Source organism: Carassius carassius, chromosome 15 (genome assembly GCF_963082965.1).
Source record: "Carassius carassius chromosome 15, fCarCar2.1, whole genome shotgun sequence".
Classification (NCBI taxonomy): Eukaryota; Metazoa; Chordata; class Actinopteri; order Cypriniformes; family Cyprinidae; genus Carassius; species Carassius carassius.
Window position 1 is genome coordinate 16,238,777 of NC_081769.1, and position 27,922 is coordinate 16,266,698.

The 27,922-nt window shown below is 36.4% G+C and overlaps 1 protein-coding gene across 3 annotated transcripts; it reads left to right on the forward strand.

Moving 5' to 3' along the window:
• Positions 1-27,922, forward strand: LOC132158249 (protein kinase C gamma type-like). Of its 3 annotated transcripts, XM_059567580.1 has the most exons (17): positions 1-274; positions 1,657-1,887; positions 4,639-4,670; positions 6,646-6,725; positions 8,808-8,919; positions 9,544-9,672; positions 11,639-11,795; positions 11,920-12,121; positions 15,405-15,587; positions 18,322-18,495; positions 21,421-21,512; positions 21,892-21,954; positions 22,040-22,178; positions 23,926-24,006; positions 24,109-24,216; positions 24,411-24,551; positions 27,676-27,922. In XM_059567580.1, exons 1-17 carry the CDS (start codon positions 174-176, stop codon positions 27,835-27,837), a joined length of 2,187 nt encoding a protein of 728 aa, XP_059423563.1. In that variant the 5' UTR covers positions 1-173; the 3' UTR covers positions 27,838-27,922. The 3 variants fall into 3 exon arrangements, 1 of the variants encoding a protein (XP_059423563.1); XR_009437678.1 differs by lacking the exons at positions 24,411-24,551; positions 27,676-27,922 and adding an exon at positions 22,338-22,391 and having other exon boundaries at positions 24,109-24,150; XR_009437677.1 differs by lacking the exons at positions 24,109-24,216; positions 24,411-24,551; positions 27,676-27,922 and having other exon boundaries at positions 22,040-22,391.

A 27,922-nucleotide genomic window follows, 5' to 3' on the forward strand; every position in this document is an offset into this window, starting at 1 on the left:
TCTCTCTCTCTCTCTCTCTCTCTCTCTCTCTCTCTCTCTCTCTCTCTCTCTCTCTCTCTCTGTCTCACTTCACTTCATCCCCTCTTTCTGTTGGTAAAAACAGAATCAATCTTGGAAAGTGCAAATCGCCTCTTTTCCTCACCCCCTCTATACTCTATTGGATAAAGGAATATATGGCCATATACTCCTCCTTCTTCTCTCTTTCCTGGAAAGCTGCTGTATCATCCTTCCCTTCATTCTTAATTTCCTTTTTGGGCTTTGATTCTTTTTTCAGGTGTGTTTCCTCTCTTTTAGACCTTCTGTTCGTTGAGGTTGTGTCTTTTTTTCTTTTACTTTCTTATTAGCCAAGGATTGATTGCATAGAATAACAAGAGTCTTGAGAGGAAGAGAGGGGAGGAAGAGGAGAAATCATACTGCCACACTTTTACAGGTATTTACAGCTTTCTTTCTTTCTTTCTTTCTTTCTTTCATAAAAATAGTCTGTGTCACTCATTGTTGGATGTCCTAAATTCTTTCTTTCCTTTCTTCAGTCTCCAGCTCTGTAGATCTGCTCTTTAATTAATATGACGATCATTTGTTCAGTGTTGTCTCCTGTTTGATTTGATCCTGTGTGTCATCATTCATTTCAGCTTTTCTCGGTGCATTCTCTTTTATTAATGTGAGTCTTATCGATCTTAAAGCACTCCACTTCTGACCGACCTCAAACCAGCCAAGAAACGGCAGTCAGTTTATATCACAGATGTTTAGATGTTTGCCTTGTTGATCGCTCTTGTCATTTTAATAATAAAAAATATTTAGATATACAGTATTCATACTATTTACTTTAGTGATAATATAAATATAACACCATCCGTAACTATATAATAATATAATTTTTTTAAATAATATACATATATATATAAACACACCTATACAATATACAATATATATATATATATATATATATATATATATATATATATATATATATATATATATACACACTTATTGTTTTGCCATTTTAATAAGAATTCCACCAATGAACACTACTAAACTGAAGCTATACAATTACAAAAACAATATACACAATTATAATATAAAATTAAAATCAAGATATAAAATTATATAATATTATTTGATATTATATATTTAATAAATTGTATAAAAAAGAATGTGGGGAGACAATGAGCTTGCAGAAAATGTGGAAGAGCAGGTGGTGGGCATCTGGTTGACAAGGAGAATGGAAGGTGTGTGTGTGTGTGTGTGTGTGTGTGTGTGTGTGTGTGTGTGTGTGTGTGTGTGTGTGTGTGTGTGTGTCTGTGTGTTTGAAGTAGGGCATAAGGTACACTAATCGCTATGCGTTTTGAAGTCCCAGTGGAAGTTTCTCTTAGAGTGTGTATTAACCTCTATTTCACTCTCTGTTTCTCACCCTCCCTTTCCTCCTCCTGGGCATATCTTCCTTTCATTTCCTCAACATCACAAACTGAACTGCCATCCCATCCTATTGAATGCCTTCCTTTACGTCCCACATAACCTCTTACGTTTGATCTGTGTTTTACCAGACGTTTTTCTTCTCCCCATTTATAAATAAGGTCCTTAACACCTCGCTTGCATAACCCGTCCATCCTTCTCCCAGTCTTCTTCTCTGTGTCTTGTTCTCTCCAACCCAATTGGTAGCATGTCTACCCCGGTCTCTCCGTCTCCATCTCTTTCCCCCCTGGCCCTGTCCTCCCCATCTCCCTCCTCCTCCCCGCTCCCCTCTCCTCTTTCTCCTCCCCCCAGGCTGCCAGTCTTCCAGAGGAAGGGAGCTCTCAAGCACAAGAGGGTCATTGAAGTGAAGGACCACCAGTTTACAGCCCGATTCTTCAAGCAGCCTACTTTCTGCAGCCACTGCACTGACTTCATCTGGTACTTCACACCTTTAACACTGTTGGCCACATCTATAACTCCTAACATTATTATGCTGTAAACCGATACTTCTACCTTAACCTTTACACTGGACTGCATTTATTTATTGATTTAGTCCTAAAATTTTACTGTCTGTATCGTGATTCACGGCATAACTCACTTTCAATGCTGTAACAGCCTGGTTATGTACTTTGTATATTATGCTGAATTGTTATAATCTAAAACCTCTTTAAATACGGTAAGCCATAACACCACATCATTATTTATTTATGAAAAGACTACATTTTAAAGTAATGAGGATTTATTATTATTTTTTTTTTATCTTAATTATCTTTTTTGTATTACACTGTTTTAAAAGTTTTGGGTCTGTGTCTATATTTTAGAGCTTTTTATGCTCACCCAGACCACATTTATTTAATCAAAAATACAGTGAAACTAGTAATGTTATGAAATATTTTTCAAATGGCTGTTTTCTAATATAATGTTTTTTATAATGTACATAATTTATTTCTGTGATGGTAAAGCTGGGTTTTCAGCATCATTGCTCAAGTCTTCTAAAAAAGTTGTGCTAATAAATATTTATGTGGAGAATATGATACAATTTTTGCAATATTCTTTGATAGAAACATTTTTGAAATACAATTTTTGTAACAATGTAAATGTCACTTTTACTGGCCCTTTTGATCAATTTGATTCATCAATGCAGAATAAAAGAATACATTTATTTAAAGATATAAATCTAACTGACCCCAAACTTTTGAATGGTGGTGTATGTACAAAAATGTAAGTGCCTTCCAATAAGGCATATTTTCAAATAAACCATACATATATTTAAACCTAAATAAAGCTTAATCAGGTTTATACTTAAAAAAATACCATAAGAATAAGTAATACACTTAATTCAACATATTTGTGTAAATAAGTAAATCTTTCTATAAATATTTATATAATTTACTAGAAAACGAGACTAAAGAACACAGCTGACATTTACAATGAGTACACTTTCGATGACATACACAGAGAGAGCAGAAGAACATTGTCCCGCACGTGTTACATGACTACGCTTGTTCTCAGTTTCCTCCGTACCTCATAAAACTCATGCCCCAAAGGGGTCTCTTAAATTAGGCAGTCCTCTCTGTTTGAGCTGCCATTTAACCACAAGCTCCACAGAACCCACATAGGACTGTGGCCGGCCATATGGCCCACGCATTGCCCACTTATAGACCTCATGTTCATCAGTACAACTCAAATAGCTTCTGATAGATGCATCTGTTTCTCAGTTCGTCCGTTCATTTCAATTCATTGAAGGTTTATTGCTGTCTGTCTATTGGAGTACAGCATTTCCAAGTATATTTGTTTTATTTTTAAGCTTTATAATTTTCACAAACTCAAAGTACTCCTAACTTCTCAAGCAACAATTCCTATTATTATTATCCCTTTTGAAAACTAGTGCTGACAAACGATTAATCTTGATTAATCACATCTAAAATAAAGGTTTTTGCTTGCATTATATATGTGTGTGTACTGTGTATATTGATTATGTATATATAAATAAACACACATGCATGTGTATATTTAAGAAAAATATGTTTTGTTTATATATTAAATGTATTTATATATAATGTAAATACATATAAATATTTTTAAAATATATACTGTATGTGTGTGTATTTATATATACATAATAAATATACACAGTATGCACACATAAGCAAAAACTTTTATTTTGGATGCAATTAACTGCAAATTAATCGTTTGACAGCATTATTAATATAACAGTTGTGACGCTTGATATTTTTGTGGTAATCATGGTAGACTTCTAGAATTCTTAAATGCATACAGAGTTAAAAAACAACATTTATTTTAAATATAATTTGTATATATTTTTAATAAAGTAGCCCTCATGTGCCCTTATTAGGTCGTTCCTGTTCCTGTCCTCATTGTCTCTTAATTAGTCATTCTGTTCACCTGTGTTCCTCCCAATTCCCTCGTTAAGTCATGTATTTAGTTCTAGTGTGTGTGTGTGTGTGTGTGTGTTCCTCTTTTGTTGGGTCGACCAGTTGTGTATGTGTGACTTCCTTCCCTACCAAGCGTGGAGTTACCCTGTGTGTTGGATTTAATAAATGACCGTTTTATTTATCCACGGCTGCTTCCTTCAGGCAGTGTATTGTGTCAATAGGGTGAATTCAGGTCAATTGAACCATTTTTTGACCTTGAGATGACTGTGTGAGTACAGACAAGTTCTCCCAAACTAAACCCACAATAGAAAAATCACTGCAGAATCCTATTTATTTGAGTCTTCTTTTTTTTATCTATCTGTCTCTTTGCCCTTGTCCTGTCTCAACCTATATTTCTGAGGATATGTTGATTGGTCTGAAGGATGCTCTTAAAGTGTTGTGTATATACACTCGGATACTTTTCAGAGCAGATCATGCCCAAAGTGATGGGTGTCAAAGTATCTTATTTTAGCACTTGAGGGATTTATGCTAAGTTGTGTTTTGCATAGCAGAGGTTTCAGGAGCAGAGCAACCTGTTATTATGATGAACTGAAGAGCACTTAAATTGCCCGTCGGATGAGGATTTCTTGAAATTACCTTATCTGTCTTGGCCTTAGCAGCCCATGTCTTCTGTTTGCCTTCTGTGCTCATACACAACAACGCATCTCTCTATGATCTTCTCTTTTCACAAATCTATTTAATTATACACAATATAATTAGACACATGATGCGAGTTGTTGTTTATATTTTACAGGGGAATTGGCAAGCAAGGATTCCAGTGTCAAGGTAATCATTTTGAATGTATAACACTTTACCATTTTTACATTCATTCCACAAATTCATTTATTGTCAAAGATTTTTTCAGATCTTCCTGCCCATCCATAGCAGTGTTTTCGTTTTTCATAAGCCATTCATTTGATTGGCTATTTATTAAATAAATACTGTTAGTTATTATCATGCATGAAAATCCAAGGATGTAATTGAATATTCAATATTTAAATGGGGCCAAATTTGAAGTGTAAGTCTCTTTCATTGAAAAACCCATCAATTTGATGTGAATATTGGGGGAATACATGTCCCCCTCATTGTCTATAGTGGTTATGGCCCTGTGAAGATCCGAAAGTGTTTTGCTGAAGCAATTCATCTTTGACGATAGGTAAGCTGAGGCAGCAATATCTGAGCGAAGCCATTTTTTGACCCGAGTTCAAGCCCCAGCTTGTGGTCCTTTCTGATCCCATTCCCCTCTCTCTCCTTTTCACTTCACTTTTTGTCCGCTCTCTGTTCTGTCCTGTAGTCAAAAATGCCAAAAAAGGGTTATAACTTTAAGTCAGCAAGAATGATTCACCCTTTCTGAGTGCATGTTATAGATCTTATTGTAATGGATTCATCTATGTGTGTAAAATGTTTTACCTCATAATTTTTAATTAAAATATCATAATCATTTAGTCCGGGTTCAGATGTGCCTCCATCCAGTTAATAACTGATGGATAGAACAAAGTCCCTAACCTGGATTTTATCCCCCTGATAATCCATTTCAGTCAGATGCATGTCACAAAATGGAAGAAAATATCTGACGCTACTTCCATTACATCACAACTTTAAAAAGACCTGTGCCAATATAACATACATCCTCAATTTAATCCCTATTATGACTTTTGTCATGCATTTATGGCCAGATTTACAGCTTGCACTACTGCAAATCCTTGTGTACTGCAAACTACTATCAGCAAGCAGTGAAACATAAGAGATGAAAAGGTGTGGTACAGTTCTTTTTGCAGCTGAACTGATTGCATATGCATTTGTAGGAGTTTCTCTTTCAGAAGCTAATTTTATGGGAGGAGAGTGTTTAAGTGAATCATGCGATGTGATTTACTAAGGTTTCAGACTTCCTACGTAGTTTGGAAAAGTATGGAATTCGATCTGGGTAATTTCCAGGTTTCATTTTCTTCATAGTAAGATGGCAGCGATGCATAAAGGAAACATAAAAGTTATATATATGTATTCTGTATATACAGTTTAAAACAAGAAATTGTAATGCGTAAGCATACAAGAAAAATTCCAATATGCATTCTAGAGTGCACAAAAAGATGATTTTTAAGAAAGTTTTTTTGGGACCCTGTATGTTGTCACTTTGAGAAAATATGTTAATAAACCCCTAAAAAATATGAATAAAAGGTGAATATACTATATGCCAAATATAAAGATGAAAATAATTATCCTATTTTATGTTAAGCATGGTCTGAAAATCTACTGAGATGTTTGGAAAAGTATGGCATTTTGAGATGGGAAATGTGTAGGAATCGTGAGGTTTATGGTAGTCAGTTTACTGGTATTTGCGCTGTTATTTAACTTCCAAAAGAAGCATGTCTTCACCCATTTTGCCCCAATGTGATTATCATCAACTTTGCTTGTTTGTGACCCTGTGCTGATTTGGGCTGCTCTTGGTAGAAAGCATTGGTCATTATGGACATGAACTGACCGTGTCTGTTTACTTTCATTTGAGGATTGTCAGTAAATTACCCGCAGAACTATCCTCTCTCATTGGTGGTTTTACAGGATTGAGTTCTCATCCTAATTTAACCTTATTTAATATTTCTGATTCGATTCTGAAAATTAGCTTTTCGTTGTAAATGAATAATCTCCTATAATACATTAGCATATGACATATTAATGTAGTGTGCTACCATACTTTATAAACCTTGATGAATTGCATTTGACACAACAGAATTGCTTTACTATATATGCTATATGTTTCTTTTAGTCTGCAGTTTTGTGGTGCACAAACGCTGCCATGAGTTTGTCACTTTTACTTGTCCCGGAGCCATCACTGCTCCCAAAGAGGTATGTATGTACTGTGAGAGTTGTTCTCTGTTAATGTATACAGTAATCAGTCAAAAGTAATATTTTGGCCATTTAGCATTATATTCTTTTTACATCATTTTTTCTTTTCCTTTCATTATTTTGCTTGATCATCATATAACTCTTCTTTTCATGCTTGATGTTCTGCTATGATCACCGCAGTTCATCTTTTATTCTACTGTATCACCCGTACACCATCTGTCTCTCGCCTCTTCATTTTTACATTTTTGCATTGCAAGCCATTTCTTTTTTGGCTGAGTAAGCCAATATGGAAGTAGGTCTCACCGTCACACTCATCTTTTCCTTTTCTTGATTAGCCTTTTATTGCTCTCTCTTGCATTCCTTCTTTAAATGAGGAGGCTTTAAAGGAAAGAGAATATCAATTTTCTCTCTCTCTCTCTTGCACTCTCTTATTCATGCTACACTATGATAAAACGTGCAGGGAATGTGATATGATGGTGTTACACTGCTACTCACACTCACGTAGTGCTTAGTGAGTGTAAGAATATGTGTGAAAGAGAAAAGCAAGGAAGAGGCTTTATCTTAACACACTTCCATTGTTCCAAATCCTAGTAAGCACTAAGCAGCCTACTGTATGTAGGCAGCTCTTTTCATCAAAGGCATCATGGGCCGCTTCCAAAAGCTGTTTCAAAAGGCAGACAAATTAATTATGCTGCCTGCAAATATACTTACTTTTGAAATCACATTCCCACATATTTTGTGGGGAATGCACTGTGACCATGATTACGATGAAGTGAGATAAATGTTGATTATAAACCTACTGTATATTAATTATAAATTATATTATATTATATTATATTATATTATATTATATTATATTATATTATATTATATTATATTAAAATGTATTTAACTTCTCAGTTTTTTGTGCATATACAGCTTGTTGGCATTTACAGCAAAATCCTTTCAGTCTTGCAAGGATTATTAAATAACTCTAAATCATAATATAATAATTGTCCAAATTCCAAATTCCTGTTCAAATTCCTATTATTAGAATAACTTTTTAATGAATTCATCTGTGGGAGTCTCTTGCTGTATGCTTTGTTCATTCCCAGAATAAAATCCTAATCCAAGATGCTGGATGGTATACTTCATTCAATGTTTTTCATAAAAAATTTTATTTAAATACAAGGTTTACAGTATGTATTTTATGGTTATTAGAATATCTGATACACTGTTAGCTTAGCAACATGCTAACGTTAAACTCTATTGAAATGAACACGAATTAAGTGTGTAAAGCAGTGTTTAGTGGCACATGGCATGTAGAGCATTCCAGATCAGCCACTTGTTAAGATGCTGTCTTAAAAGCCAGCTGCCTGTGTAGGCAGTAAGGCAACATACTAGTTTCTAAACGGAGCTGAAGTCTTTATTTCACCCTTAAAGACTGAGATTTTTCGTAACAGCTAAATAAAATGGTTGTAAAATGAGTAAAAGAGGAGTGCTTGTGTGCGGCTGTGCATCTGCGACTAGGCCGTGAGGAAGGGTAGACAATGATGCAGATGAGGCAGACAGAGAGGAAGAGAAGCGAAGAGGAAGATTGTCAGAGGATGAAGAATAGGAGCAGGCAGCATGCAGAGAGTGAGAAAGGGGGAGAGAGAGAAACAGGGTGGGGTGGAGAGGGTTCAAGCATTTAGGAGGATTCAGTTTCCACAGCTGAGCTGAAGTCATATATTCATCCACCATTCATCCTCAAAATAGTCCTAGCTAATTGGCTCCCAGTGAAAAAGTCACTTCAAAATGAAGCCTTTCCTCTGGACCTTTAAAGCGAGAGAGAGAGAGAGAGAGAGAACCAGAGGGAACATAGAGTACCTGTTTGTTTGTGCATATGCTTTCTGTGTCTGTGCATAAAGATTGTCCTATTTATAGAGCAAAGAACAGTATGAGAGGGTTTCTTATCAGACACATAGTTTAAATCTCTTTTTCATTCTCTCGTGTTCTAGCCGTTTCCTAGAACTGGGTGTACATGGCGTCCCTCTGTGTCAAATATGAAATCACATCAAAGTACTAAATGAGTACAATGTTTTTGTCTGTCCCTCTCTTTAGGATCTCAAGAGCAAGCACAACTTTAAAGTACATACATACTCCAGTCCAACCTTCTGTGATCACTGTGGGTCTCTGCTGTATGGCCTCATACATCAGGGCATGAAATGTGCCTGTGAGTCTATTTATATTGAGATCCCAATTAAGTTCATCCATTCTAGACTGTAGACTGACATGTATTTTTTTTACAAGTCTCGTGCTTGAATACATAATGGTGAAGAACAACATTCATATAGATTAAATAGAGTTTTTATAACATTTTAACCCCGTTTTAATTTCTATTGTATCTGTTTTTAGATCTAAATTGGTATAGCATAATCATCAAGATTGCTGTCATTACATTAACATAATTTTATGTAATTATATAACTGTAGAGTAATGCTTTTCAGGCTTTAAATAGAAATCTCATATTGTATATTAGATTGAATTAATTCCCTTTAACTCTGATTTAATCCATGTAATAACAACCATGTCATCTAATATAATTTGCATGACACTTTCAGAAAATAATAAAGCAGGCGGTTGCAACTCACAGCACTTGCTGTTTCTGTACGTTGTCTTGTAATGATTTGTATTAGATTGAAAAAGGTTTACAGTATTAGGCAGACTGCTCCTTATAATTGTTGTTTTGGACTGAAACGAGACTATATACATTATATGTAATTTTCTTTTCCCTTACACTCTTTCTTTCTCTTTTATTTTTGTGGTATGTGTGTGTTTGTGTGTCTGTGTGAGAGAGGTTGTGAAATGAATGTACACAAGCGCTGTCAGAGCAGCGTCCCCAGCCTGTGCGGACAGGACCACACTGAGAAAAGAGGACGGATTCGCCTGACCGTGCGTGGAGAGAAAGAGGACATATATATCACAGGTGAACATAACTGTGCATTTTACAAACTGATGAACACTATTAGACTTCTCGGTAACACTTGAGTACAGGGACCAATTCTCACTATTAACTAGTTGCTTATTAGCATGCCTATTATTATTAGCATATTGGCTGTTTATTAGTAGATATAAAGCACATTTTCTGCATGACCAAATTCTACATCCCTAATCCTACCCAAAATCTAAATTTAACAACTACCGTAGGCTACTAATTTAGGAGTTTATTGAGGCAAAAGTCGGAGTTAATGGTTTGTTAATGGTGAGAAATGGACCTTAAAATAAATTGTGACTATCTTCACAAATAACACATTTATTAATGCAGTTAATTTCAGTATCCCTTGATGTTTTTGTGGGAACATATGTTTTACTTGTTGTTATATGATACATGTTCTTATATTTGTGCTATGACACATAAGATGTCTTGACATTTTTTACTTTTTCAAATGCAACCATTTAACTCACTGTAGGATTATGACTGAATGTATTCCCCAGGTTTTAGTAAAAGTATTGCAAAAAATGTCAAACCCACTATGAAAGGAAAACACCTGCCCTTGTTTTATTTCCTATTTGTAGAAAGTGCTAAGTAATGTTTATTACAGTTTTTTACAATTGCTAAACGACAGTGAGCACAACTGGAGTCACATGTGCAAAACTCTAACTACAGTCTGCGCAGCAGCAGTTCATTTGGACCAAACTCTAGTTCGTTTTTCATTGCTTGAACACAGTTTTCAAAACTCTACACACTCATCCCACGACTTTAACCACAACCTGCACAACACTGTGGATTTACAGCACTTTGTTCAAATGCTAACACACTGCTGTCAAAACTGTGAAGCACACATTCAAAACAGAAGAGATTTCAAACGCTACTGATTGCAATTTCAGTATTAGCCCCTCAATTATTTGTTCGAATTACAGTATGTACTTTTAGTTTCTACCTTTTTTTCTCATTACTGTAATTCTGTGAATTACTACAGACTATTGAAGCAAACTGCTAATTTTCATTTACCTCAAAGAATTATGTTCTAAAAATGTAAATAAATCATGTGAAAGAATGTCACTCTTTTCTTTGAAGAAAATATGACTTTGTATGAAGTCACTGAAATTGTTAAAACTGTAAAGATGAAAAGTGAGTATTTTCTGTATTGGTGTTTGATGCTAGTGTTTTTCCTCTCAGTGTGTTCTGAGTGACAGTGTGTGTTATCTCAGTGAGGGTTGTGTGTAGTGTTTGGCTGCACTGAGTCTGTTTTGAGCCATGTGTTAAGAGTTGTGTTGCTTGGAATGAGTTTTGCAGGTGATGTGAACTGTTTAGCTCAGGTGACTGTTGCTAGTGCAGACTGTAGTTAGAGTTTTGCACATGTAGCTCCAGTTGTGCCCACTGTCATTTAGCAATCGAAAAAAACTGTAAGATTCCCCTATTTATACCCAGTGAAGAGTTACTCCTTAGCTCACAGAGAATAAGCTATTTTAACGAAGTCCACTGGAGATGCATTATGAGCCGCATAGCAGAGCTCAACTTTCCTCCAGCAGAGGGAAATGTGTGCATATAGCATCATCAGTACATGAGGAAAAAGCTAATTATACACTCACACAATATGCTGTATTACAATGCATTAGCTGCACTGTGTCAACTTAACTGAGCCCGTTGCTCTTAGATCAGTGCCACCATAGAAAGACTAATGAGTAGTGAGAAGACTACTAATGCTCTACGGAGAATGTGAGCTTTTAAAATGAATGCATGCATGCTCTTTTAAAGGCAACCAGCAGCATGTCATTCTGACAGGTCAATTTAACAATAGAGCTGAAAGCACATTCACTGTATGAAGCAAAGCAGCACAGCCACAGAGATATTCACTTTTTTTCTATTGCATGGCATAATTCATGCAATATTCAGTACTGGTATGTATGGACACACATAATCAGTTCTCAATCTGTAATGTATGTTCTAGTCCATGAAGCACTTAACCTGATACCCATGGATCCTAACGGCCTGTCGGACCCTTATGTGAAGCTCAAACTCATTCCTGATCCAAAAAGCCAGAGCAAACAGAAAACCAAAACCATCCGTTCTACACTCAACCCTATCTGGAACGAGAGCTTCACCTTGTGAGTCTTATTTGTGTTTCTGTGTTTGTTTGTGCGTATGATGCCGAAGTTGTTGCCAGGGAGTTGCTGTGGTTTTCTGAGTGGATTCTGGGTTATCTCTTTCTGTCCTCCTGTCTATGTGTAGTTCAGTGCGTGGGAGGCAGTGGGACAGGCGTTTGTCTGTAGAGGTCTGGGACTGGGATCGGACCTCACGGAATGACTTCATGGGCGCTCTGTCGTTCGGCGTTAGTGAGATATTCAGACGTTCAGTCAGCGGCTGGTTCAAACTACTCAACCAGGATGAGGGAGAGTATTATAACATCCCTGTACCTGACCCAGACCTGCAGGTACTCTCTCATATCATCTGCACTTTTTAATGCTTATTATGCTTATTTTTATTAATTCCTGCTGACTTTTTTGTGATTTGCCACATTTATGATCTGACCTTTTAAACAAAGTTTTTATTTCCTTTTTTCGTAATATTCTTGTTTACTTTGTGGAGACATTTTACTGCTTATAAATCATACAGAATTATATTTTTTAAACATCAAACAGAAATCAAACATCACACAGAACGTTTTGTATGATGGGTAAGGTTAGGGGTAGGGTTAGGGTAAGGGTAAGGGGATTGAAAATACAGTTTGTATGGTATAAAATCTAAAAACCATTATGCCTATGTCCCCATAAAGCATGGAAACCCACCGTGTGTGTGTGCAGGGCCTTCGCAAGTGGGGTTAAAGGTGGTGACGATTATAGGGTCCCACGGCCGAGGGGGGGGGGGGCCAGTAATCACAACCGTCTGGCTGAGGCTAGCCTAAAAAGACGATCAGGACAGTTGACAGGCCACTGCTGCGTGTCGTCACGAAAGCTTATCATTTTCATGTGTTTTTAAGCCTGACCACTTTCCAATTTAAACATTCAAAAGAGTTTAAATCATTCAAACACAAGACGTGGAAAATCTCAACTCGTGCGCTGTGTTCGGTGCGCACGCATCTCACAGTCTCAGAGCCACGTCTCACAGACAGCGACGATAAACCGAGCTCTCCTTTGCAAAATTCTCCTCGAACTTCCTCCTGCACCTGAACGAACAAATACAAGTCGCAGTTTAAACAAACAGAAAAGGATGTGAAAACGCCAATTTCAGCACCACGGTGTTCTGGTGTTCAGGGCTCAAGCAGAGAGGCGTCTCAAAACACTTTTTTAACACAGAATTTGCCTCTTTTTGCTCTTGTACCGACAAAATATGTCAAAATATCCGTCTTGGAAAGTATGTTCGAAAAAACTGTCGGTTATGTCTTAAGTGAAAGTAAACCGTTAAGAAAAATATCGGATGTGTATTATATTGGATGTCTTCATCATCTCTTAAAGTGACCGTGCCTAATTTAGCAACTAGCTGCTGTAATGTTAATCCAAGAAAATTAAAGAATTTTTTTTTTTTTTTAGTTTTAATAGTAGGTGCAGGACACTATAATTAATTAAGGTAAGAGAGTATAGCAAAATAAAGCGAGCTGTGACATATTATACCCAAAAAAATCTTCATACAGTGGACTACTACTGAAATTGATAGAAAAAAAAATTGGACCAAAAATTATTCAAACACTTTGACCTTACCATGTTTTGCTTACATGTTTGTTTGTTTTTTTTTTCTGAATTGCTAATGCAACCTTTTCACACCACAGACTGAACAAAATTAAGCATTGCTTGGTAATTGTTCAACAAAGTATTGATAGTTGTGCAAATATTGTCATACAGTTGTCTGAAGTTTTGGTTGATTGTAATCCATTACATATCTTTCTATCAAAGTTGTCTGACATTATCAAGATGAATTTGTTCTGACAGTTCAACTCTGAGTTCTTGTCGTATTTTATTACCATTTTATAAACTAGAGCAAATAAACTGTGATAATGTAAGAAATGTTGAAGGTGTCTGAATACATTTTGGTTTGACTGTTATTTTAATTTTTACAGTGAAGACTATGCAGTGCTATTTTATATTATTTGTTTTCTGTACCTGGACACCTACAAACATGAAAAAACATAAACATTGTGCAATTAGCATAAATAAATAAATAGAATGAACATATAAATTAAACAATTTCAAACAGGGCCCAGTGGTACAGCCTGCACCGGGGCCCCGCTTACCCCAGCTACGGCCCTGTGTGTGTGTGTGTGTGTGTGTGTGTGTGTGTGTGTGTGTGTGTGTGTGTGTGTGTGTGTGTGTGTGTGTGTAACATCTGTGCTCTGACCAGCTATAAAGCTTATTTTTATGCAAAGGTTTTAAACACTTTGTAATAACATTCTAAATATTAACACTAATACAGTTACTAAAATTGAATAACAATGAATAATACAGCATTTATTGAGATTAATATTCATTATTCAGTATACTAATGCATTTTTAAGATTAAATGAACAAAGATCATCGTAGTAACGAAGATGAATTAACAACAAACAATAATATATATGTAAGTTAATATCAGCCTTGATTAAGAAGTACTGTAAAAAATTGTTCATTGTTAGTTCATGAAAATGAAATGAAAATTGACCCTATTTTTCCAAATGCATGTTATTGATCTTTTACCGAACAATTCATCGATGGAACTTTTTTTTTTTTAGATTATTTTTGCCGTTTTTTGTCTTTATGATGATATTACATTAGTTGACAGGAAGCTAAGTGGGAGAGAGAAAGAGGGATGAGATCGGGAAAGGTCCACGATCCAAAAACTCAGGACTGTCAACGAGGCTATTAGTGCCGACTTGTTACTGCTTTTTTAAATATTTAGCTAATGAATTAATCTTTTTTTTTTCGTCTGCTTTTTTGGGACCTCATAATTTTTTAATCAAACTATCATAACTGGATCTTCTGGTGAAATGACAGACTTCTCTCTGGTGATATATGCAGGACTTCTCTGATCCTCACAAACCTCACCTCTTTCTTACAATCAACTGCAAGCTCACATTCAGATCTGCCCCCATCCAGTCAACAACCAACCGATACTGTAGATCCAAGTTTTTGATCATCTGTATCCTTCAGAGCTACATTGCAAAATCTAAAGAAATTAAATATCTGTAGCTACTTCCTTGAATTTTACCAAATCTAAATTGTCTTCGGCAATTGTCTTGGCGATTACCTACCATAAGCACTACTGTAGGGAGTGTAGCATGTAACTTTTGAGTTGCCTTCCATAAGTTGTGGTAAAAACAGAAAAGTTGTTGGCTGAAATCTTCAAGTGACTGTCCATAAAGCATCATCATTGTGCCCTTGAGCAAAGCACTTCACTGCATTTTGCTCCAGGGGAGATTATCCCTGTAATAGATGTACTGTAAGTCACTTTAGATAAAAGTGTCAACATGCAATATTCAGCCAAGAGAGTGCTGTAGAAGCCTAGGGCCATCTGAGATCCACAAATAAACTAAAATCAAATGCTCTTTTTGACATCATACAGTCACAAACAGCCACATCTACAAATTCTGTAAATGTCATCTTAGTCTGACCACATTCTGTGAGCGCCATAATTGTCACTTTCATAGCACATCCACAGGAGGGCAGTGTAGTTCTTTATTGAAACAAACTATTCTTATGCTCTCTCTCTCTCTCTCTCTCATCCCATCTTTCTCCTCATTTCTAAAGGTACCAGAATGTGCTATCACACCCTCTGTTCCTCCTGATCATCTTACTGTGACGACGCCTGTTCCTACTGTGACCCCTCCTGCTCTGAGTCCGACTCCCACTGCACTGCACACGAGCAAAGGCCAAGTCAGGCTACACGATTTCAACTTCCTCATGGTTCTGGGCAAAGGGAGCTTTGGCAAGGTGCTTGAAACTACATACTTTTTTCCACACACATATACACACATAGTGGGATCCAGAAGGCCACAATGAAAATACAGGATTAAAAATCTAATTTAAACCTGGAAATAGGATTCAGGAGTTTATAAAATGAGAAACAATTAAATTATATGATTTAAAATGAATAGTGTAGGTTGTCACTAAAGCAAATAAACACCTAATTTTTCAAGTCACGTCAAGTCTGACATTTGGACCCTGCTGTATGTGTAATAAATCGTTGTATTTGTCCTCCTGGTTGTCATTGGAACAGAATCTTTAAAGGAGACTCTCTAGACTCAGACTCAGACAGAACTCCCACAGTCCGCCCACTCTGTTCACTGACCGTCTGATACATATTGAACACCAAAATGGCAAGAGCTGACTATGATCAACAAGTTTCAGTCTGTTTGGCTGGCTTAACACAACTTCCAAGAGTACAGATACCATTTTTTATAATTAGTCTGTCAGTAAACAATTTATGTTTACAAGGTAATGAGTTGATACAGTGATTGCTTTGAAGGACAAAATAATGAGTCTGGCAGCTTAGAGCCATATAACCTACAACAAATATATAGATTAGACCCTTTCAAGTTTAAACTAGATTAGTTACAGTGCAGTGCATTGGAGTGAATTTATTAATCATCAAGGGTTGTCCATATGCTCATGTGCTTTGAATTTTTTTTGCACTATTTAGTTTAACACCTACAAACTACTGGAGATGTCAACAATAATAGTTAGTGACATTGACAAGCTCTTGTGTCAGGGGGTTAAAAGGGAAAAAAAAAATTCACCCAAAAACGAAAATTCTGGCGTAATTTACTCACCCTCATGTTGTTTCAAATCTGTGTGACTTGCTTTTGCTGAACATTAATAAATAAAATGTACTAAATAAAATAAAATATATTTTGAAGAATGTTATGGTTACCATTGACTTCCATTAAATGCAAAACAATTCTCAAATTACCACAGAAGAAAGTAAGTCATATAGGTTTAATATGACACGAGGGTGAGTAAATGATTCCAGAATGTTTATTTTTCTGTAAATTATCCCTTTATGACACACTCTAGATTTAGCGGGTACAAAGACAGTTTTATCGGTCATAATTCTGGAGAGAAATAGCACAAACATTGGACAAGGATGAAACGTGTGCATGTGTTGAATTAAATTGAGTATACTGTGAAAATCGGTGGCTGCATCTGAATTACATTCAGACTCAATTGGTTAAGCACTAGGACTACTCAACTCACATACTGTTTTTTATTAATAATTTTTGTCCACAAGGTGGCAACACTGGACCAGATTGTTTTTTCACAAAGAAACGGCAGAGAGGAACACAAACAATAAACTACTGGAGAACTTAACAACAATAGATGGCCTTGTTGACGAGCACTTGTATGAGGGGGGTTAAGAAATAAGTATATTTGTGTCAAAGTATACTTCAGCCTTCAGCCTAAGTAGGTGGGTTTGGGACAAAACAGGCTGCAAGGCAGACCAGATTTTTAGGCCGAAAGTCAGGCTACTGGAGACCGCACTCACCCATAAACAAACACGTCTACTTCTATGTTCCCTGTAGATGCAATAAGGAGTGCGAAGGGTACAGTGACCTTGGAACTGAATTAGGCCCTTGTCTCATTGGTTCCTGGGCTGCTGCTGCTAATTCAGGCAGAAGGAGAAACGCTAAAGCTTTGGTCCCAGCTGCAAGAAGAAAGGGTTGATTTCCCTATCTAAAATTTGCAGCTGTGGCTCTTCCTTGCATCCTCTAGTAGGAGGCAGAATCTCTGACTCAAGGCCTAGTAAGATGCAGACCTTATTCACCGTAAAATATTTGGAGCTATGTAGTCACACGGTCATTTGGGTGTTCGGCCAGTCTTTTTTTATGTGATAAAGCAGAATTTGTGATACGTGTAATAAACTCCTGGTGATTGCAAATCCAAGAGCAGCCATGGGATTTGTTGGAATATTTCAGAACGAATGCCTTGTTTTGGTCAAACAAAATGTTCAGTTCTTCTATCTGTGCTGAGCAGAATCTAAATGCTGTTGTCGTGTGTCAGCACAGAGCACACAAGTGAAGGACTCTGAGCTGTTTGATCCCTGCGGAGGAATGACATTGGTGTGTGTTTGTGTGTGTGTGTGTGTGTGTGCATTTTGCACTCTCTTGTTTAAGTTTGTGGAGGAATGTTTGTTTCCTTTGTGGTTTTGTTCATGTACAGTATATAAAATCATTTTAAAGTAGATGTTGTGTGTGCATGAGCATAACTGGTGTGCATACGCATGTGCACAAACTTGTGTGTGTGTGTGTGTGTGTCCTCACAAGATATTTGGTTATATAAGAGGCCAGGGTTATACTCAGTAGACAGCACATCCTCCAGGGCGAAAAACTGTGCTAAAGAAAGGATAGAAATGAGGGAAGAGATTAAAGAGAAGAGCAGAGGAGAGAGACCTGGGACCCAGAGATAGAAAAATGACACAAAGCAGAAAAAAAAGACAGGACGAGAACAGGATCACACGTGTAAATGAAATTAAAGATTTTCTGTTCAATTTTTTTTTGTTTGATTTGAAGTAATATTCCCTTATGAATGTTAAACTCGCTTTGAATTATGTTTTCTGCTCTTGCTTTGTGTTTGGACAATCGAGTCGCTGCAGTAGGAATGTGAGCAGAAGATGATGATTATTAATGTTCAAGAAGTGTTAGCGCAAGGTTTCCTTGTCATCCTGCAGGTCCTGCTGGCAGAGGAGAGGGGCAGCGAACGCTTGTTTGCGGTGAAGGTGTTGAAGAAGGATGTGCTGTTTCAGGATGAGGACACAGAGAGCGCTATGGTGGAGAGAAGAGTGCTGGGCCTCGTGGGGCGACCTCACTTCCTGACCTCCCTGTACTGCGCCTTTCAAACCGAGGTCTGTGTTTTCATCGATGTGTATGAGAGTGTGCAAACAGTTAATGATTAAAAGAGAGTGGGAGCCTGGGGACAAGGTTTATACATGCATATGCACATTAGCAAATTATGAAATATATATGGGCTGAAATGTCATTCTGCCCTTAGTGCTGGAACAGATGCACTCTTCACCTTCAGGGCCATTTTTAAATCACTTTTCTGACCTCGCACAGCTGGAACACGAGTACTGACATTTTGTGGGTCCTGCATGTCCACATGTGGTCTCCCAGGGCAGAAACTAGATATTTTTAAAGCTGCATACCATAAGTTTAGCCTCTTTGACAATCACAGATTCTATGTCTTGGACGTCACTTCCCAATGCAAACACGCCCAATAAAATGGCCCCACCCCTGTCACTTGATTGACAGGTTTCCGTGTAGACGTTGGAAATTCAAATGCAAAAGGAATTGCGATTCCATTTGAGTTTTGGCAGTTTACATGCACAGTGCAGAGAGAGTGAAAAGGCAAATGTGGTAATTAATATTGCTATTTAAATATGACAGGCTCATAGCTCGTAAGATATGGGAAACACAATTGCAAACAGACTTTGCATTTCCATTTTAAATTTGGCAGACACTGTGCGTTCGCTTAAATGAAAATGCAAACGGTAATGCGCGATTTGCATTTGCGTTTGGATGGTCACATTTTATGCGTCCACAAATTGAAAACGCAATTGCAAATACAATACAATTTGCAATTCCTTTTGAATAAAGTCTGGAATATAATTCCATAATAGTATACTGATACCTAGTGGCGTGGATGCAGCATCATACTAAAGTTTTCAGGTTCTGATGCCATTCTGCAGGTGATAATGTCTGTTAACACAGGATTACCAAAACAATCAAAGCATGTCGGGGTTACCATAACTAGTAAATTGTAATTTTTTTTTATATCTTTACAAAACTTACAATTTATAAACTCTCTGACCACATGACTGCAGCCACGTCATGCTGAACCTATTAAAGTGATTGCAGCTTCAGCAGTAAAATGTAGTAACTATTAATGTAATATATAATATAAAATGTAATATTTCTGTTCTGTTTTGCCTATTATTAATGTTAATAATGGAAGATTAATCTGAAAATAAACAAAATACATATAATATAGTTTAATGTAGCCACCAGCACAGATTTAGATAAGTAGTGTCTAATCTCCTGCTAAATAAACTACACAAAGTGTATTAATAAAGCATTTGCATAACAACTGTATGTCAAATTATATAACAATTTTGGCATTAATTGTGTAGAAACACATAAATCAGATTGAGAATGGCCTCAAGTAGAATGTCTGGATTTTCTAGTAATTACGATAATTACAAAATGCCGTAAATGTACCTAAATATTCATCTGGTCATGTGATTTAAAAATGGCTGGCACTATGAGTTAACCCATGTAAAATAACACCTCTATATAAAATAAACAGCTTTTATTAGGCTTCCAATATGCCTAGATTCTTCATCACATCCGCGTGTTCATCATCTATCTAAATAAATGTTTTTTTTAATGGAAGGAAATGCAAGGTTTGTATGCCAGATTAATAACTGTATCAGTTATGCAGTAAAGCTGTTCATAGTTAAAAATGAAAGCATCACCTTAAGTATTCTTCTTTTACCTCAATAAAAGGTTGTTTACATTGGTGTAGATAGGTAGGGACTGATAGATTCAGTTCATTTGTCCTGAACAAGGCTGTTAGCAGTCTTGAGAAGGAGACGCATCAGAAGAACAGATTGCTTTTACAATATTGACTAACAGGGTTTATAAAATGTCAACATGAACAATAGGTGAACAGAATAACAGAAGCTTCTGACAATGTAATAATTATATTCTTGGAACGCTGTCATGTGAGTCCTAAACTGGCAACCTGGAACAACCTGCTTAATAAAAGGTTATTCGACGATCATTTTTTTCTATTTCATTCTGACAGGATAAATATTTTTTGTAACTAATGAATCTGGAGGGCCTTTTTGCAATGTTAGTTGCCTCATTTTGCTTTGAAAAATGACTTTTCATAGTGCTAATTGTCTGACCTCTTTCAGCAGACACATATTGCAAAGTGGCAATCAGCCTAATGAAATACATTGGCAGCTGCAGTATTGAAAGAGAGAAAAAGAGGAGTGTGTGTGTGTGTGTGTCTGGCTTTAATGGTTTGTGAAGGTTTGAATTACTCTTGTTAAATCACTTGATTTTTTTCCCCCGTCGATTGAATTTGTAACAAACACTCAATGTGACTGTTCGGTAATGACTTCTTTGTGTATGTAAACTGTGTCTCATTGTATCAAGTGCATGAAACAGAGTTCACTCAATGCATTGTGCAGGGTGTGCAAGGGCAGTTAGTTTCATAGTACAGTTAGTGTTGTTAATTTATTGTATTTGAAAGAAGTCTGTCATTTATTGATGCATTTATTCAAAAATAAAGTACAATAGTTATATTGTTAAATATAATTACAATTTAAAATAACTGGTTTCTGTGTAATGTATTTTCAAAGTAATGTATTCCTGTGATGGCAAAGCTGACTATTCATTATTATTCCAGTCTTCAGTGTCACATGATACTTCAGAAATCATTCTCTTTTTTAAGTTTATTCTACTTTCAGTTCAGTTAAATCTAAAACGTTTTTTGATACTTAAATTTTTTTTCACTTTACTCATACTGTATAAATTCTGTAAAAAAATATGATATTTCTGCTCTTGTGTGATCACAAGGTCTTGTTTCTATTCATTAACTTGCAAAAAATATGTCTTTAAATTTGACTGATTGCGAATCTGCTTTTATTATTTACTAGTTTAGCATGAGAACAAGCAAACTGATTGATAAATCATTTTTGATTCCTATTAGTATTGCGAAGTTGCATATCTGCTGATTGCTGATAATCAGTTTTGTGTTGTAGGATCGTCTGTATTACGTAATGGAGTACGTGAACGGTGGTGATCTTATGTTTCACATCCAAATCGTCGGCAAGTTTAAAGAACCGCATGCAGCGTAAGTTTAGCACTTCTCTTCTGTAATAATTCGCTCAAAAATGAGCATGTGCCGAAAATTTACTCATCTTCAGGCCATGCGAGATGTAGATGAATTTATTCTTCATTGAAACAGATTTGGAGACATTTATTATTACCGCACTTGCTCACCACTGGGTCCTTTGCAGTGAATGGGTGCCGTCAAAACGAGAGTCCAAACAACTGATAAAACATTACAATAATAATCCACTACTATTGCTTATTTTTTCACTTTTTATACTGTTTAAGTACCCCTCGGTCCTGTTTCTAAGTTCATCTGTTTGGCATCATTCTGTCATTCTGTCCTGCAGTGGAAGGATGTGTGTTTAATGGAGTTAATGAGAGATTTTTCATGTTGACAGGTTCTATGCTGCTGAGATCGCAGAGGGTCTGTTCTTCCTGCACAACAAAGGCATCATATACAGGTACTAGACATGATGACAGTCTCTCTCCACAAATACACCATATGTAACAGTCACTTAATATTCTCTCTCTTTCTCTGGTCTGCAGAGATCTAAAGCTGGACAATGTCCTGCTGGACAGTGAAGGACACATAAAGATAGCAGACTTTGGGATGTGTAGGGAAGGCATGATGGAAGGGGACACCACTCGGACCTTCTGTGGCACACCTGATTACATCGCACCTGAGGTTTCCTTTACTCCATCTCCATCCTTCTGCTCCCGTCTGATTCATCTTCTCTTCTTCATGACCTCGGCTCTGTGTTTACATGAACACTCGGTGGATGTGCGCAGTCAGCACATGTCTGCGTGTATGTGCATCTACATGTCTCTGTGTGATTTCATTTAGGTTCACTGCGGTGTTTACTACACGGCGACATGACGGACATCCCACTCAAGTGATGTATGTGCTAAATCGTCAATGTTTGTGTTTCACTGTGTGACGGAAAGGCGATGTGAATGTGGGTCTACTGAAGCCCAGTATGTGTCAGTGCTGTATTAACCCAGCAGTTAACAGCAGGCTCACATTGATCACATTATGTAAAAAAAAAAGAGAGAGAGAGAAAGCCATTGATCTTTGTGTCCCTGTCATTTTGAAAAGATGCAATATGTGTCCCTGCAGGCAAGGAAATTAATCGCTCTTTCTCACGCTGTGACACACACACTCACAGCTGACACAGAGACACTGGCATATTTATTGTGTAATTATCTTTAATATGATTTTCATGAGCTTATCTGCACATTGATATGGCTGTAATAGCATCCATCTAACTCTGTAATGGGAATATTTCTAATTTATATGATTTTGAGAATATAACATTATGAAATTACGAAGTATTTAGCAAGGATGGGCAACATTTCTTTAAGTTTAGGAGTTGGAATGTGAGTTTAATTGGTCACATTCCAAAGGATGTTAAATTGGAATGATGGGAAGTGTAATTTATTGAATTGCAGTTCAAAGAAATTCAACAGTCATGAACAGAGGACCTAGAGGACGAGAACAAACTTACCTAGAGCTCTACTTGAAGTTTCCATCTTATCATCCTGCTTCATGTTGTTTGGCTCCATTTTGAAGAGTATTCTGTGAATTATCTTTAATAAATGTTATATTAAAATGTGTAATTTATTGAATTACAATTAATTAAGTGCCTACTGTACACTACCCAAGTTTGGGGTCGGAAAGTTTTTTTTTTACAATTTCTTTTTTTATGTTTTTGAAAAAAGTCTCTTTTGCTCACAGTAAAAGCAGTAATATTTTGAAATATTATTACAGTTTGAAATAACCATTTTCTATTTTAATAAATTGCTGTGCTGCAAAGCTGAATTTTAAGTAGCCATTACTCCAGTCTTCAGTGTTACATGATCATTTTAATGTACTGATTTGCTGCTTTAGACACATTTTATTTTTGACTATTATTAGTTTGGAAGTTGTGCTGCTTTTTTTTCTTTTTTTGATGCATTTATTTGAAAATTACATAATTTGTAGTATTATAAATGCATTTATCCTAATTTTGGACATTTTAATGCATCCTTGATGGATAAATGTATTTTACAAAAATCTGACCCCAAACTTTTGAATGGTATTTTGTCATATTCAAATTACAATTTTAACGATATACATATTTAGGAAATTCAATATATATAAATGCAAATATAATAATAATAGTAATATAATTTAAATTGTATCAAATTCTAATATCATCTAATGTTTTCAAAAATATCACTTTCTTTTCTACATGATAACATGTTTATTGGTGATTTATATTGAATGCAGTTATATTGAATTTAATTTTACTTACTTAAATTCAAATTATAATTCTGCATCCTGTTTGCTAAGAATTAAGTTGGAATTCAAAAGGCATTCTAAATGAACACATTGGAAAATCTATGCCAATATAAAAAAAGAAATGGTTCTAACAGATGTGTGTTGTTTTCAGATTGTGGCGTATCAGCCGTATGGTAAAGCAGTGGACTGGTGGTCATATGGAGTCCTGCTCTATGAGATGCTGGCTGGGCAGGTCATTTTTCATCCTGTGCTTCCCTGAGCCTTTAATTTTGTCCTTTTCTCAATAGATCTTCATCCCCAGCACACTCTCCCTCTGTCTCTCTCTTTTCATCAGCCTCCTTTTGATGGCATAGATGAGGAGGAGCTGTTTCAGTCCATCATGGAACAGAGCGTTTCATATCCGAAGAGTCTCTCTCGGGAGGCTGTGGCCATCTGCAAAGGGGTAATCTACTTGATGTTCTTTCATCTCTGCTGCCTACATACTTTGCTCACAGTGCATGCACAGGGCAATCTATCCCATCTTTAATACTAACACAACTTCTAAAAATGTTTACTTAAATTAGCATACAATTGAATTTCCATCCTTTCTGTATCTCTGTTTTTCTAACATTCTTTCTCCATCTGTTTCTCTCCCAGCTCCTTACCAAGAACCCTGCTAAGCGTTTGGGTGGAGGAGAGGATGCAGAGAGAGAGCTGCGGGAGCATCCTTTTTTCCGCTGGATAGACTGGGACCGACTGGAGAGACTGGAGATACAGCCTCCCTTCAAACCCAGAAGTGTCAGTATCACCTATCACAACACCTGTCTCTGTGTGTGGGTCAGGCTTAACCCCAGAAATGCCCCACAATGATAGAAAAACCATTAGCTCAAACCATTGCAGTCAATCAGTCATATAATGTATGTGGATGGGAATCGCGGCTAAAACATACAATAAAAAAATAAATAAAAAAACATACACAAACAAAACCAAAGTAAACCCAGCGGCTCTTGATGATACATTGAAGTGTAAAGACACAAAATGATCAGTCTGTGCAAGAAACTAAACAGTATTTATATTGTTTTACCCTCTGAATAATGCAATGTCCGAACTGTTAGATCTCTCCTGTGCATATTCTCAGCAGCAGGTGCGTGAGGCGTCTTCTTCTTGCTTTATGGAATATTGCAGACTTATAAGTGAACTACCAATGGTGTATAAAGTACCTGAAAGTAATACTCAAGTAAAAGTAAAGATATCTTACCAGAAAATGACTTTGGTAGAAGCTGAAGTCGCCGTTTAGAATATTACTTGAGTAAAAGTCTTAAAGTAAGTGATATTTATTGTACTTAAGTACGAAAAGTATTATTTAAAATCTTAAACGTACTTAAATGTTGAAAGTAAAAGTACAAGTAAATGCAAAATGAAAAAAAAATCAAATAAAAATATATGTAAAAATGTTCATACACAACTTGAGTAGTAAAATTGTGTTCAGTTTTAACTATTTCTTTTATTTTGTGTTTTTGGGAAAGAAGAAGCATTTAATCTGGTACTTAGTGTCTTTCATTCCAACATAAGAAAACATTTGAAATACCATTTAGCCTACAGTTTAATGTATTTCAGTGGGGACATGGATGAATTAAACCTGCAGTTACAGATGCATAAATGGGCTTAATGTTTAGTTTTTAACATAAAATGTTGAATACTGATATTTGAAATAATTTAAACATTAAAATAAAGTCCAAATGTTAAATTAAAATGGCTAATTCATTCAGAAACAAATAATTTGAACCGATTTGACCGTGTTAATGAGTGAATCACTGAATCGTTTAAGTAAACACCGATTTACTGAACTTGTATAAAATTATTATTAAATGTTTTCATGCATCTGGAGAAAAACTGTACTCTTTGTGTGATGTAGATTAAATTAACTAGAATTACATTAAATTATATAAATAAGCATACAGAATAATTTTGCCATCTACAAATTTAGAATGCCAGAAATTGAGTTTTAATAGACTAATAAATCAATGTGCGTGCACTCTGTGTGTGATTTGGTAATATAGCCTACTTAACAATGTCAGATTGCTCATCATTACAACAACACTTACCACATTATCGCAGACGATAAATCGCACACCCCTGACTCGACTTGAGTGTGAAATGAAACCACCCGCGGTTGTGCGCGGCACACACTTGTTTGCACGTGAGCAAAGGTATTTTTATGAGTCTAACTAGCAAACGCCAGACCACTGATTCGTCAAACCTGCTTTCCTGCAGTCTGTGTTCTTCTGACCATTTTGTAGAAAATAACTACTTAGGGGAAATGTATCGGAGTAAAATTATACATTTTAATTAGGAAATGTAGTGGAGTAAAGGTAAAAGTTGGCTGAAATATAAAAACTCAAGTAAAATACAGATACTCCCAAAAATACTGAAGTACTGTAACAAAGTATTTTTACTTCATTACATTACACCACTTTGCATTACCGCCATCAATCTCTCAAGTGGACCATTGACACTCTGCAATCTGCAATTTCAATTAGGGGTGTAAATGGTCCATTTGAGAGATAGGTGGCGGTAATGCACGTCTGCAATCTGCCATAAAGCAAGAACAAGAAGAAGACGCCTCATGCACCTGCTGCCGAGAACCATAGACAGTAAAAGAAATGGACACAGCGACCCCATTGGATACAACGTAGACAAGTGAAGTCAATTAGAAGCACACACCTCCTTCTGTCCATACAGTAATTTCTCTACTGTGCAACAGAGAGTCGCAGGTTATGACACAATCGTTAGCCTATTTTTTACAAAAACTGCTTCTACGGGGCCATAACAAGGTAAATGATAAGGCAAAGATACAAGGTAATGGGGCCTTTAATGCATTTTCGTGTTTCTTTAGAAATATTTAATGGACAAATGGAGTCTTTAAATGCCTCAGATGTAAAGTTATTTGCTGTCAAAGTGACGGCAAAATGAATGGGAGTCAATTGAATGCTAACAGCAGGTGGGGGTCCGCTAGCCAACGGCGGCGCCTAGGGGTGCTTTAAAAAAATATGAAACCCTACCCCCCTGCCGAGACAGGAGAGTTCTAACAGTTCCGACATTGCGTGAATCAAAGGTAATGTCATGTCAATGTATTTTTTTTTATTTTTTTTATTTATTGTATGTTTTAGCCGTGACTCCTATCCATTTACATTATAAGACTGATAGACTGCAATGGTTTGAGCTAAAAAGTTTGTTTTTCTACTGAAGAAACAAAGTCACCTACATCTTGCATGCCCTGGGGGTACTTTTCTTGGGTGAACTATCCCTTTAAAGGGGTCAAATTTGCTTGAGTTAAAAAAAATATAATTAAATTATAGATATATAATATATATTATATATTTTATTTCACAGCAAACACATTAGCTTTTCATTTGCTTATCTTTAGTGCAGTAATTATAATTAACTTTACATAGTATCAGCAGAAGTTGTGGTATTTCCTCATTTTCTTATGGAAATCCAAATGTTGTACAGTACTATGTGTGTGTGTGTGTGTGTTTGTGTGTGTGTGTGTGTGTGTGTGTGTGTGTGTGTGTGTGTGTGTGTGTGTGTGTGTGTGTTTACCCGTAGCCATTTAACTGGAAGTTTATTAATGTGCTCTGCCTGCTTCTCCTTATTATTTTCCGCATGCATTACTGGTGTTGTCTTGTAAAGATGGAAGAACCAAAATAAACCTGACCCTTATTGCCTGTAGCTCTTTGCCCATATTACTCATGCTAATCTATGTGGATATTATGCAGTGTGAATGTATGGGAGCACAGCAAATAATTAGAGGTGCTCTGAGTTCACAGCGCTGAACTTACGTCAACAGCATCCACTTAATTTGCTTGGCATTTAATAGAAATAAACGTAACCCAGCTGATTCTATTTGTCATTCCCACAGGGAGGCAGAAAAGCAGAGAACTTTGATAAGTTTTTCACATCCGCTCCCTCCGCCCTCACGCCATCTGACCCGGATGTTCTCGCCGCTATAAGTCAAGAAGAATTCCAAGACTTCACCTACATAAACCCGGAATTTCCTCCCTCACCCCTAACAGCTGTCTGAGAAAACCTCAATCAATCCACACCAACCATCTTTTCAATTTCTGCTCCTGTTCACAATTTTACCAATGGTGACCAAAAAAAAGAAA